This window comes from Carassius carassius, chromosome 29, assembly GCF_963082965.1.
Source record: "Carassius carassius chromosome 29, fCarCar2.1, whole genome shotgun sequence".
Taxonomy (NCBI): Eukaryota; Metazoa; Chordata; class Actinopteri; order Cypriniformes; family Cyprinidae; genus Carassius; species Carassius carassius.
Window position 1 is genome coordinate 15284061 of NC_081783.1, and position 14829 is coordinate 15298889.

The 14829-nt window shown below is 37.1% G+C and overlaps 1 protein-coding gene across 1 annotated transcript; it reads right to left on the reverse strand.

The window, feature by feature from the left end:
* Window positions 1–49: 49 nt before the first annotated feature.
* etfdh (electron transfer flavoprotein dehydrogenase) lies at window positions 50–13559 on the reverse strand. The gene is made up of 13 exons (XM_059516014.1): window positions 13401–13559; window positions 12668–12814; window positions 5525–5754; window positions 5193–5274; window positions 4497–4615; window positions 4242–4319; window positions 3790–3936; window positions 3467–3607; window positions 2122–2265; window positions 1870–2038; window positions 1544–1726; window positions 756–977; window positions 50–585 (listed from the first exon to the last, which is right to left on the reverse strand). The coding sequence occupies exons 1-13, from the start codon at window positions 13429–13431 to the stop codon at window positions 422–424; spliced, it is 1857 nt and encodes a 618-aa protein (XP_059371997.1). The 5' UTR covers window positions 13432–13559; the 3' UTR covers window positions 50–421.
* Between the last annotated feature and the right edge of the window lie 1270 nt (window positions 13560–14829).

A 14829-nucleotide genomic window follows, 5' to 3' on the forward strand; every position in this document is an offset into this window, starting at 1 on the left:
ATTTTCAGGGATTTTTGTGTTTGTAGTTCTATAAAACATACCGACAGAATGGAATAATTAATTTATTTCTACCAGTTACAGTTACCTACTTTGACAAAATATACAAAACTGTCAATTTACAGCTAACCGCATCACGTCCACTGGTTAATCCATCATGATCCTTCATCTTTTGACATTCCTTTGATGGACATTACATATACAATTATTTCAAATGTTACAATTTGATCAAACCTGAAATATGCAAAGCCACTTTATATAATTACACTTCAAACTCATATCACACACGATCTGAGGACTTTCTGCTCCTTAGGCACATCAGAAGGACTCTAAAGTCTTTAAAAGTTTTAGCCCTGAAAGTTAAGTAAAACGATTCTGAACTTGTGTGATGTGCCCAATAATAAAAACGATATGTACTACTGAATCACAAGCCGTTGTAGGCTGGTCCTCCACTGCCCTCAGGCACAACCCAGTTGATGTTCTGGCTGGGGTCTTTGATATCACAGGTCTTACAGTGGACGCAGTTCTGTGCGTTGATCTGTAATCTCATGCCATCGCTCGTCTCCAGAGGAACATACTCGTATACACCTGTGGGACAGCAGGGAAAACATGTCTAAACACTGGCAGCTTGTTCACCAGATGTTTTCATCAGGCTCAACATGTCAAGCTCATTGATCTTGTATTATCAGGTGCAACTAAAACGTTTTGTCTCTATCCCTAAATGCAGCAGAAACACTGAGAGAGCATTAGTTACATACCAGCAGGACAAAACCTCTGCTCTGGGCCATCGTAAATGGCAAGGTTTTGGGCTACGGGAACACTATCATCTTTCAGCGTCAGATGGGGTGGCTGGTCATGCTCATGATTGGTCCCACTCAAGGCTACAGATGACAACAGATCAAAGCTGATCTTCCCATCAGGCTTCGGATACTCGATGGGTGTACAGTCTTTAGCCGGCTTCAGCTGAGCAGAGTCTAGACCTACAGTAAATTCATTTGTTTACCATAAAATAATTTACAAAATTAATTGCAACAGATGGCAGATGTCCACTGCTATAGTGAACTGAGTAGTAGCCTTGCATAGCAACATGTCTGACTTAGCATGCAGTCTGGCCCTAACCGAAGCTAATTCTGTGTAAGAACTGCCTGCTCAGGCAGGAAGGGGCCCTCTGGCTAACCAAAGTTAGTTCATTACATTTAGGAGCAGGTGACTCTGAATTGAGAATAGAGAATACATATATGAGAATACATAAATACATAACATAATGGAAATTGGTAGGTTTAGGGGTCTAGATGGATTTTCCATCTATAGAAGTATCTTAAAAGTCTAAAATTCACTCATTAATGGACATTAATATGACATTAACTCAACTTTTCAAAGTATGCCCATTTCCTGTGCTCAATACATATACATATATAAAGCAAATACAAATACACTGCACTGACTTTATAGCTCAGAATTTGCATCTACTTGCAATGTTAGATTCAAATGAAAAGCTTTTGTTATAACCAAGCAAACATTTCATAATGCGTTTCTTTGTTCTTACCTATATGCTTCAGAGTCCATGGTTCTTTTCCTCTGAAAATCCAGTAGAATATTCCAGTGTACACCATTCCTCCGTAGAGACCAAAATAGTTATGGAACGATGGTCTGATGTTCCTCACAGAATACAACTCCTTCCAGATCCAGGATTTTTTAAAAGCTTCTTCATATTCAGGAATATAAAGACCTAACAGAGGAGGGAAAAGAACAAAAAACATACCCCGTTTAGGATACCTGGACACCTTATATTTATTCTAATATTCCTAGACTATGTTTACTACCCTGTGAGTTACACCTCAGCTAATTTGCAAAGATGTCTGGGTTGGCTACCTGATGTTTCTGACTGCAGATTGTCATCTGTGATTTTGCTGAAGGCATTCTCGGCCGCCAGCATGCCACTCTTCATGGCTGTGTGTGTGCCTTTGATCTTGGGCACGTTCATGAAGCCAGGACTGCACCCTATCAGCATACCACCTGGGAATGTCAGTTTAGGAATCGACTGGAGGGGAGATCACGAATGAGAGAAGTTAATCATGAGAAAACAGAAGAATATATACTGAGAATTTCAAGTTGCTGACATGCCTGGAAACCTCCTTCGTTGAGGGCTCTGGCTCCATATGCTATCCTGTTGCCACCCTCCAGGGTTGACATTATAGATGGGTGATGCTTCCAACGCTGGAATTCCCTGAATGGGCTCAGATAGGGATTTGTGTAGTCCAAACCTACCTGAGGAGACATACACAAACATATCTGCAGTTCAGCAGAACAGAATAACTGCACTGACTGTTTGCAAAGCTCTGCCCTCCTTGCTTACTGTTACCTGCTAAGGTGAGCTGAAAAAGCCTTTAATATCATGGTATTTGGCCCAAATACCATACAGATCAAAAGGCTAAGGTAGGGAACTTTTTTTTTTTTTTTTATGTTTTCAGTCTACGCTGACCAAAAATATAGTAATAATTGTGAAATAGTACAAATAAAAAAAGCAGTTTTTCAACTTAATACATTTTATTCCTATGATGGCAAAGCTGAATTTTCAGCAGTCATTACTCCAGTGTCACATGACCATTTATAAATCTTTCTTTGTTGTTTTGATGCTTAAAAAACATTTTTATTATTATTAATGTTAAAAACAGTTGTGCTACTTAATATTTTTGTGGAAACCTTGAGACATTTTTTTAGGATTCTTTGATGAATATAAAAATATTTAAAATAGAAGTCTTTTGTAACACTATAATTATCTTACTGTCATCTTTGCTGTATTAATTCATAATAATTTTTTTTTAAATAAATAAAAAATCTTACTGACCCCAGACTTCTGAACATTAGTGTATTCTCACACTGTGTATCTCAAAACTGCAATACCTCTGCTAACAGCTCAGCAAGCAAATTAAATGTATTTAAGGAACAAACAATTCAGAGCAATCATGAGATTTGATTTAGTTTTGTCAATCAAACGCTGCACTGTATCTCCAGACACCTGTGACCAATCAGTCTGAGTACCGTCCTGGGCCATGACGACATTGGATAATAGCCCGTCATCACTGCCGAACTCCTCAAGATGTCTGGAATTGAGACTATTTTCTATGAATCACAAGCAATCCGTGAAATGCCTCTTAAAAGTGATTGGGAAAAAAAGTCATTTTGATATGCTACATCATCAGCAGGATAAGCGAATGTCCTCATGACAAACCCTGACCAGAATCAACTTCAAAAAGTTGAAAGCCTTTTCACACGTTATATTAGCTCATAAAAGAATATGATGAACGAGGTCAATCGTATCTGTAAAGATCAAAGCATCCTGACAAAGACATCAATCCAGAACATTCTGCTCTAAGATTAAGGCTTCAAAGAGGACGTTTGCAAATCCAATGAAACAATGTCTTCAATCAGAGTTCGACCCAGAAGGTTCAGGAATAAGATGACTTACAACGAATCCCAGGGCTACCAATGGTTCTCCCTCATTGAGGTGGTATAAGAAGGAGCCTCCGTACGTGTTCCTGTTTAGAGGCCAGCCAACTGAGTGCTCTGCCCGTCCTGGGCACCACTTCTTCTCATCAATAACCCAAAGCTAAAAGAAAGCAGTGTTTTGTTTTGTATTCATCAGTTCATAAAAATCGCATCAAGCTTTTATATGAAAGCAGTGACTCCAAACGTGAAACTGAACTAGCTGATTTCACTTCAAACGTGGTCACTGAAGGAAAATATTTATGTAAGTTTAAAGCATCATCGAAGCATAGAGGGGTTTCGTACCTCTTTGAGACCGATAGCATACGTCTGCGGTTCACAGTTCTCCCTGAGATTGAACTGCTTGTAGAGCTGCTTGGCCAAGTGTCCGTGACAGCCTTCACCAAACATAGTGACCTTAGCGTGGAGCTCCATGCCTCTCTCAAAAACATCCTGGAGGAGTTCAACAGAGCGTGAAATGTTGTGGTAATAGCACATGAATATGCCATCTGCATAGCTGAATCACTTTACCCACAGTTAGCCTTCTATTTTTTCTCACTGCAATCTTTAGTTGTAATTAATTTGGCCTTGATGTGAACATTCTGCAGACCGCTTTAGACTAATAATTATTCTTATGTATATATATAAAAAATACAAATAAAACTTTAAAAACACGTAAAAGGTGTTTTTAAAGTTTTATTTGTATTTAGGGTATTTGCATGTTCTGTACTGGAAGGTATATTGACATAAAAAAAAACCTTTGGAGAGCCATCTTTAGCAATGCCAACATCATTGGTTGCAATTCCCTTTACACTGCCATCCTCATGAAACAGCACCTGTGTTTATATATATATATAAAAAAATAAAAATTAAAAAATTAAATAAATTATTGGAAAAAGACAGGTTAACAAGAGTTTGTCAACTATAAATTGTAATTTTAATACGTAAAGCACATCAATCACCATCAAAAAAAATAAACTACAAGTAGATTCACATAAGGAAGTCATCCTGACCTCAGCTGCTGCGTAGCCTGGATACAGCTCGACTCCCAGCTCCTCCGCCTGCTCCCCAAGCCAGCGTACAAAATGCCCCAGACGAACTAGGTAGTTTCCATGGTTATTCATCGGAAGTCCTGTGTTCACAAATTGCATTTAATTGCATCCTTGTGACAGAACCTGTCTTAAAAATCTTCAAAAGCTTGTATAGTGAAAGATTATGTGCACTTCAAGCCAGAAGCATTTACATTTTGACTGTGCCTCAGATGCAAACAACTGAAACTCTGTTTACAAACGTGTGACCCAAATGGCCCATATAATTAGCCCATCAGGTCTTCATGAGGTTTCACTATCATTGGCTCTCCACGGGGTGTCATTGTATTGTTTGTAGCACATTTGTTACGGTGTATAAAAGTCTGGTATCTTCAATAAATTCTTCTCCCCACAAGAACTTTGGTCAAGCATACTTATTTCATGTATTAGAGTATTATGTATTATTTTATAAATCTAGTACATTGGCGAGTCACCCAGACAGCTGCTCATCCAAATACAGCAAAACCTGACAATAGTTTATAAAACCATTGAGGACAATGTAGCAAGTAGACAATTTATTCATTTATTATTTTTTTTATTCGTTTTTTTTACATTATGTAACTCAAATTGTGAAGCTTTATAACTCTCTAAAATGGGCCTTATGCAATAGCAATAGTCTACCTGGTAATATTGGAACAGGAATGCGGTATTTTTCTGTCAAAATGGAAAACTTGTCCTCTGTAACTGGAGTGTTCAGTGGAGCCTGTTAGACATGGATCAAAATCAGTGTCATGGCCATCGTTGGTCCAAGTGTCAACACAATCAGGAAAAGCTCATCGATAACATGACAGTAAATCAGAATGGCAACATATTTCCCATATTTTTTATAGCTATTTTTTATTATTTAATTTTTTTTATTTTGCATTTCAAATAGGAATATAGTATTTTGATAAGTCTGTGTTTTGTTAACAGATCCTAAGTGGGCTACAGTGTGCATGTGTGTTCGTTTTTACCCCTCTCTCCTTCCAGTCTGGAATAAGCTCACTGAGTGCAGTGGGCTCTATACAGGCTCCAGATAACGTGTGAGCTCCGATCTGAGACGCCTTCTCCACCACACAAATCCGCAGCTCCTTCTCATGCTGATTGGCCAGCTGCTTCAGCCGGATGGCTGCTGACAGGCCGGCTGGACCTCCACCAACAATGACAACGTCTGCCTCATCAGCAAAGCGCTCCATTTCCACCCCTGAACATATGAAAACAGACAATCACAGTAACTTCTTTTTGATACAAAAATCACTGAGTGCCATTAAATGCAAAATCTAATTGTGGGTTTTGTCTAGAAATACAATGATAATCAGAAGACAAGATTCATAAAAATGTCAACTCGGCTACCAATGGCTGATAAAATGGGCATTATTACAGAGATATATAGCAGCTAATTTATTCATATAAAATATAAATGAGCGGCAAATCTCAACCAGCAAGCTAATGATTTTCAGTGACAGGCTATATTCAGTCAGGTTATCTTTCAGATCGGTAAATTCTTGAAAAGCAAATGTTTTACAGTACAATGTTGAGCAACAACTTTATAATACTATTTACAACAACAACAACAACAACAAAAAGTCAATTTAAAACATAGGGGTGTAACGGTACGTGTATTCGTAGCGGACCGTTTCGGTACAGGGCTTTCGGTTCGGTGCACGTGTGTACCGAATGACCGAATGCAATATTTTGTTTGCGGAACATAGGCACATTTTCGTGTTTCCAAACAAACATATTAAGTGGCGGAAGTCTCCGCATTCAGCGCAAATCCCGCCCTGCAGCCATGGCTGGACTGGCCATTGGGCATACCGGGCATTTGCCCGGTGGGCCGACGTGCTTTTTGGGCCGATATCTCATACTCATACTTTTTCTTTTTTTTTAAACAGCCCATAAAATTTGTACATCGGCGGCCCATTCGTTTTGTTTTGTTTTGCTTAATTGGCGGCGCTGGGTTTGTGCCGGTGTAATGCATTGGTCAAAGTCAGTGTTAGTTTTTTTTTCTGACAGACCAGCCCATGAAACACGTAGATCAGCGGACCATTGGCTCTTTTCTTGATTGACACTGGGCTGGCCCAATCACAACTTTAAACGAGTGAGTGAGCGGCAGCAGTGTCAGTGTGTATCTGTAAAAAAAGATGGAGAAGAAACGCAAGGAATGTGCAGATAAATAGCGTGAAAAAATAGAAACAGTTTACAGTGTCTTAAAGCAGACACTGTAAACTGTGTCAAAATATATGTTTTCTGACCTTCATCAGCTCCTGTGGCAGATGATGATAGTGAGGACGGAGGATCAGGAGAGAGATGAGAAAGTGTAGAGCCTGCGGTAAGCATAACTACTTTCAAAACACTTATGGCCATGTCATGAGTGTAGATTATTTCCACATCTGCATAGTTGACGATTACCGCAATTCACTAGAAATTTAATAAGAGGCGTTTGTAAACCATGTTTTCCGCCAAAATAAAAGCTTGATGCAGTTTGCGTCAAAATAAAAGATCATGTGCTTATCTCTTTCAAGTATAGAAATTGGTACAACTAATTAAGAAAGTTTCCTTTATTTTTTTGTGCATTTGTTTTACAAAATATGGCTATTACTGTCATTGGATTAATATTATAACTATTATTATGTATAGGTGTAATGTAAATAGACACTGTAACTAAAAGAGGTTTGAATTTTTCTTTGTTTAATTTGCACACTGAATATGGGTTGGAGCTTTTAATTTTGAACTCTCAAAGTGCACCAGATTAATGAATTTAACATTAAAATGCACAAAATTGTCTCACGGGGGGGGCATGCCCCCGAACCCCCCTAGAAGGACCGAGGACACACCACCATAGTTTTAACAAAAATCCTGTAAGAAACACTGGTATTGCTATGCCAGAGCCGCTTATAGCTTGTTTTAGGATTCACCGCTGTGGAGTATAGTTCAACTGTATTAATAAATATTAAATTTTGACTTATTTCATCTGTTAACTCTCACTCGTTCCTATACTCACTCGTTACATGGCATTAGTGATTTAATGAATAGGAGTTGGTATGCATATAATTAAGGGCGTGCAAAGATGGGTGGTGTTTATGATCATATAGTGGGATTTTTTGTCCCAGTCCAGCCCTGCCTGCAGCTGATTCTAAGGCTTGGTGACACACTGGCTGCGTGGTGTGAGTGTGGGTTTCTGCTGCGTGTCAGTTGCTTCGCGTTTTCTGTGTCTTTACCATAGACTGTAAAAAAATACACCAGAATCGTGCCTGACGCGGCGCTGGCGCGCTGCTGCTACTGTAGGTGACATAGAGGGAAACCGCTGACAGACCAGGATCTTGTCTTCACGACAACAATATCTATACTTCATGTTGAGCATAAATATAAAGCCTACTGATAAAGGACACCGTCAACAGTATTGACGGCAAAATAGACTATGTTTGATAGGTGCAATATGCCAGTGTGTCACTGGCCTAATATCAGTGTTGGGAAGGTTACTTTGGAAATGTAATAGGTTACAGATTACAAGTTACCCTGTTTAAAATGTAATAGTAGTGTAACTTTTTCAATTACTTTATTAAAGTAATGTAACTAATTACTTTTGAGTACTTTTTGATTACTTTTCTAAATTTGTGAAAATTAAAGAATAATAAATAAAAGTATATACATCAACTTACAGTTATCTAATAAGCATGTGACGAATTCTGTGTAATAAACTCCAGAAACATTGGTGTTTTTTTTAAACTGCTGTCTCTGTATATGATGATAGTTTTCTCAAAATAAGTAAAATGCACATGAAGTGACACAGAGCAGTTCTAGAAATTATGTTTATGTGCTCGTGTACTCCTATATTGAGGCGGCAGGGGTTGAAAACACTGCGAGCTTCAGTAGGCCTCTGTGTAGTAAATGAAACCATGTCTTTGCCATTAATTTACAGGAGGGGCGGACTGGGAAAAAAATTCAGACTGGAAAATTCAAACTCATACAAACAAAATCATGGACAAAACTATTTTTTGTATGGACCTGACATAAAAAAGGTTTAAATCTTTAATTTGGGGACATGCAAAATAATTAAAAGTTCTCTCCTGAACTGCACCTTCACTTCCATTTTTCTCTTCCGTCTCTTTATTTTGCCCTGTTATGCATCTCTCTCATGACTTTAATACTCAAGATTGAACAAAACTATACTTTACAATACACTACTCTACAATACTACAATATCTTTATAGAAAAATCCTAATACTGTACACGAGTCATGTTTTTCCCTTACAAAAAATTACCATGCTTTTATTAGCCTATATAAAAGTAAAATAACCTTGTTTTTTTTTTTTTTGCAAATAGATTTGTATTTATTTTTAAATAAATACATTTGTAAAATAATTTTACATTTTTGGTTACCACAGTTAAACAATAGTAACCATATTCTCTGGATTTATAGTTAAATATTAAAATGTTAATTTTCGTAAGGGTTGTGTTGTTGTCTGTCGTAGCTCCCCCTAAACCTATAAAAAAAAAATCTGATTTTTTTCTGCTAAATTACTACTGTAACATTTCAACAGATAATAATGATGTCCTTTATATAGTATTTTGAGTGATGACTGATGAGCAACGTGCTGCTGCTTGATTAAATAAATAAAAAAACAAAAGACAAAAAAAGCATCTTTACAGATAAAACTGACCTAAAACCCTGAACAGGAGTTCTGCTTCTTTGCTCCAGCTGTGCGCTTCCATAGTCTCTCTCTCTCTCTCTCTCTCTCTCTCTCTCTCTCTCTCTCTCTCTCTCTCTCTCTCTCTCTCTCTCTCTCTCTCTCTCTCTCTCTCTCTCTCTCTCTCTCTCTCTCTCTCTCTCTCTCGCATTGATTACTGAGTCTGATCCAAACCGTTTGGCGGAGGCGCAGAGAGCGCGCGAGTCATGACTAACAATTCATGACTTATTAGAGATTTAATTATCAAATGGCGGATTCGCAAATGATCGCTTTAGTACATTGGGCAGGCAATTATACAATAATGATATTAAATAGTGGGGCAAAATCGGCTGCCAGGCCACCGGGAATTGTCCCGGTTCTCCCGGTGTCCAGTCCGCGCCTGATTCCACAGACACGCAGAATGTGCAAGTCATATATTGCATTTTTGGGGCTTAATATTCACAGACACTAGTCGATGTCATGTTTTGATTCAAGTGTACTGACCTTTTTTTGATTTAGTCATCCAAAATGTGGCATAATCCGTCCGCGTTAGGCATTCCGTTTTTATGACTGGATTCTACGAACCAGACTGTATTTCCGCATCCCGGAAATTATTAGGATGTATGTCTCAGAATAGTCAGTGCAATTTGGGAAAGAAATCAGTTAAATCTGTATGTGGATGTGTGTAAATATTCAAATGTAATCCCCTTTGTAATCGTAAAAAAATTCATAAGTAACTGTAATTTAATTACTCATTTTTTCTTAGTAACTGTAACTAATTACTGTTACAATAATTTTGTAATTAAATTACGTAACGCCGTTACATGTAACTAGTTACTCCCCAACACTGCCTAATATTTTTAAAAGGCATCACGCGAGTGTGAACATCACTACAACTAGGAAAAAACCGATTGTAATTCAAGCGCAGCTCCCGTCGGCATTTAACCAGACCTTTGCTCTTAATTCCGATTGTTCCAACGCAATAATGAAGTCTGAGCAGGTCTAAAAACTGAAACTGCTGATGCTGCACTTTACACTTTGGAAAAGTTATATATATTTTTTAAATATGAGTAGGCCTACAAGCTGCGATTGGTAATGCTGCACTGTAATCAGTTATTTATTTATATTTCTCATTATATTTTATTATATGATATTGGTTTGAGACAGAGTATTTTATTTAGTGGAGAACTTTGCAGTAGTATTTTATTTCGTATTCTTTTTTATTTTATTATAAATTATATTTTATTATTTATTTTATTAAAAAGTATTTTTTAAAAAGTGTAAACAAATTGTTAAAAAAAGTTTATAGTAATAAACAACCTGCAGTTAAATTTAAACATCTACAATACAATACAATATTTGTAAAGCACATTTAAAAAAAAAAAATCAATGAAACTACAAGAAATTCAGAAATCAAACTACAAAAAGTGAAAACACACACACAAACATTCACACACAACAATAGTAAAACATTATCAAACCAGTGGTTTAAAAAAAAAAAACATAAAGGACACAGTTAATCTGATATTGAGAGGTATGGTATACAATATTATAATTAATTATATACATATCATATATGTGTAATTTTTAATATTTACTATGTAATACATACATTACATTTTATGTACTCCAACTATATATAAAGGAGTAATAATATCATGCCACATATCACATGGACAATTATTTATTATTTATACAACCCGAATTCCGGAAAAGTTGGGACGTTTTTTAAATTTTAATAAAATGAAAACTAAAAGACTTTCAAATCACATGAGCCAATATTTTATTCACAATAGAACATAGATAACATAGCAAATGTTTAAACTGAGAAAGTTTACAATTTTATGCACAAAATGAGCTCATTTCAATTTTGATTTCTACTACAGGTCTCAAAATAGTTGGGACAGGGCATGTTTACCATGGTGTAGCATCTCCTTCTCTTTTCAAAACAGTTTGAAGACGTCTGGGCATTGAGGCTATGAGTTGCTGGAGTTTTGCTGTTGGAATTTGGTCCCATTCTTGCCTTATATAGATTTCCAGCTGCTGAAGAGTTCGTGGTCGTCTTTGACGTATTTTTCGTTTAATGATGCGCCAAATGTTCTCTATAGGTGAAAGATCTGGACTGCAGGCAGGCCAGGTTAGCACCCGGACTCTTCTACGATGAAGCCATGCTGTTGTTATAGCTGCAGTATGTGGTTTTGCATTGTCCTGTTGAAATAAACAAGGCCTTCCCTGAAATAGACGTTGTTTGGAGGGAAGCATATGTTGCTCTAAAACATTTATATACCTTTCAGCATTCACAGAGCCTTCCAAAACATGCAAGCTGCCCATACCGTATGCACTTATGCACCCCCATACCATCAGAGATGCTGGCTTTTGAACTGAACGCTGATAACATGCTGGAAGGTCTCCCTCCTCTTTAGCCCGGAGGACACGGCGTCCGTGATTTCCAACAAGAATGTCAAATTTGGACTCGTCTGACCATAAAACACTATTCCACTTTGAAATAGTCCATTTTAAATGAGCCTTGCCCCACAGGACATGACGGCGCTTCTGGACCATGTTCACATATGGCTTCTTTTTTGCATGATAGAGCTTTAGTTGGCATCTGCTGATGGCACGGCGGATTGTGTTTACCGACAGTGGTTTCTGAAAGTATTCCTGGGCCCATTTAGTAATGTCATTGACACAATCATGCCGATGAGTGATGCAGTGTCGTCTGAGAGCCCGAAGACCACGGGCATCCAATAAAGGTCTCCGGCCTTGTCCCTTACGCACAGAGATTTCTCCAGTTTCTCTGAATCTTTTGATGATGTTATGCACTGTAGATGATGAGATTTGCAAAGCATTTGCAATTTGACGTTGAGGAACATTGTTTTTAAAGTTTTCCACAATTTTTTTATGCAGTCTTTCACAGATTGGAGAGCCTCTGCCCATCTTTACTTCTGAGAGACTCTGCTTCTCTAAGACAAAGCTTTTATAGCTTATCATGTTACAGACCTGATATCAATTAACTAGATGTTCTCCCAGCTGAATCTTTTCAAAACTGCTTGCTTTTTTAGCCATTTGTTGCCCCCCTGCCAACTTTTTTGAGACCTGTAGCAGGCATTAAATTTTAAAAGAGCTAATTAAGTGGATAAAAATGTAAAATTTTTTAGTTTAAACATTTGCTACGTTATCTATGTTCTATTGTGAATAAAATATTGGCTCATGTGATTTGAAATTCCTTTAGTTTTCATTTTATTAAAATTTAAAAAACGTCCCAACTTTTCCGGAATTCGGGTTGTATACTATACACACAAATTCTCTTGTAAATTATCGGGTCTTGCTTTAAATAAAACCAAGAATCTGAAATTCCTTCTGTCTTATGACTCCTATCCAACCAAAATGTGTTCGCTCGCACCTCTAAAGAGGATAAAGTGATGAGGTAACATGCAGCACAGAACTGACCTTCCCATCGCGGGTCCTTGTCTCTGGGGTACACTGTGTAATGTGTGGTAATTCGTGGCACAGTGGACAAGGAACTCCGTGTGGAGTACACCTGAGGAGTAACATGCTCCGCTTGAACCGCCTTCAGTGCACCTACACACCTCCGTGCTGCAAAAAGACCAATAAAATACAAAACAATTAAGATCACAGATGGAACACAGACAAGACCATTCTCATGTTACATATAAACTTCATATCGGATTAACAAACGGTTTAGTATAACAAACACATTGTGTAAACATACAGTTTATTGTGCATGTAAGTATATCAATAAAGTTGATCCAAAATGGAATTAAATGGATCAACTTTAAAGCTGTTACAAAATCCTCCCTTAAGTAACAGGCCAACTAATGTACTTAAAAGAAGCAGTAAGTTACTGGTTTGCTTACAAAAAATCAGTTTCATGTTTATATTTAATGCAGAAACACGTTCTTCTTGTTCATCTCTCAGATACAAGAACACATAAGTTACATCCTGACCTATATTCGAGTGACCTTTACCCTACTTTCCCTGTGACTGCTGCTAGCTAGACGGATAAACCTACAGATAAACACATGATTCGTGCCATGTACCGTGTAAACATGGTTAATAACAACTTAATAGGACAGTATATATGCTCTCAGGTTAGTAGAATCAAAGGTTTGCAACGTTTGGTTAGCGTTCTGGCTACACATCAGTGAAAGTGTGACAGTACCTCGGAGGGAATATCTACAGGCTGGAAACATCTGTGAGCTGAATGTGCGGCTGGGACTCCGGTCAAGTGCTTCCCGTGGTTTTCCAGGTTGAGTGTGGACAAACAAATACCACTCCTCTTTTACTCTGTTACAAAATAAGTGTCATAACAAACTCGGCGCAGCTGAGGATGACGTCACAAAAACGCGCCGGAATAAAAAAAAATGACTGCTGATCATAAAATCATATGGATAAGAGTTATCCGGTGTTCATGATATGAAGGGTATCTGTCATGCAGTCTTTATCGGGTGTTCGTGATAGCGAAGGGTAGTTAACGTTATCTGTCATTTAGTTTAGCTGTCAGGATAATATTTAATTTCGGCTGTAGGGGACGCTCTGCAGTCTGGGATTAGAGACAGTGTACACAAACAGCCAATTGCTAAAATAAATATAAATAATAATAACAATAAATAATAGTGGTGATGGTAAACATGTACATGTATGCAAAATGACTTACAAAAGAGGAGTGCCTGAAACTGTGGAGAGGAGAAATGCAGAATGTATTTCTTTTTTGATTAATTGATTGATTGATTGATATTGAGTGTGTATGTGTATTGTTAACAGTGTGGGGTGATGTTGTACTTGTGGAAAAGGTCTCAGCAGTTCAGGTGTAGGTTTTGGAGAACGATTTTTTGCAGGTGCCGTCATGTGTTTCATCTTTCAAAAATAAACCAAATAATACACATTTCCCCCTTTTGTTAAAATGTGTAAATCTTCCAATTTAGGAAACCAATAATGCAAATATTCCCAAAAGGTACAGGCAAATTTACAATCACAAAAAAAGTCAATCAAATTTGAACCACACAAAGGAACAGTTGTTAACATCGAGACCAAATCGACGTCTTAAACGACAAAGGATGTATTCCATTAGGAATTTTAGAGTGGACTTCCTTTGCTTTTGATTCAACTGGAAATTTAGATTTTTGTTCTTAAAATGTTATTTTCATTGTTAGAAAAATGTTAAAAGATTGAATTTTTATTTGAAGAAAAAGGATACAAATCCCAAATACTTTCCGAATTACGATATTGGGTAAATTTATTTTAGTAAGAGAAACTCCATTCACCAAAAGCTGAGGAAGACAAGGAGTAGTGCTGTCAAACAATGAATCACATCCAAAATAAAAGTTTCTGTAAAATGTACATGTATTCATTTGTATACATTTATATTAATATAATTGATATTATATATTAATACATATTTAATATATAAATGTAACATATTTTTCTTAAATATATACATGCATGTGTGTGTGTTTGTATATACATAATAAATATACACAGTACACGCATATATTATGCAAAAAAAAACTTTTAATTCAGATGTTATTAATCACAATGAATCATTTGATAGCATTAACAAAGTGTAACATTATTTTGAGAAGAGCTACAAG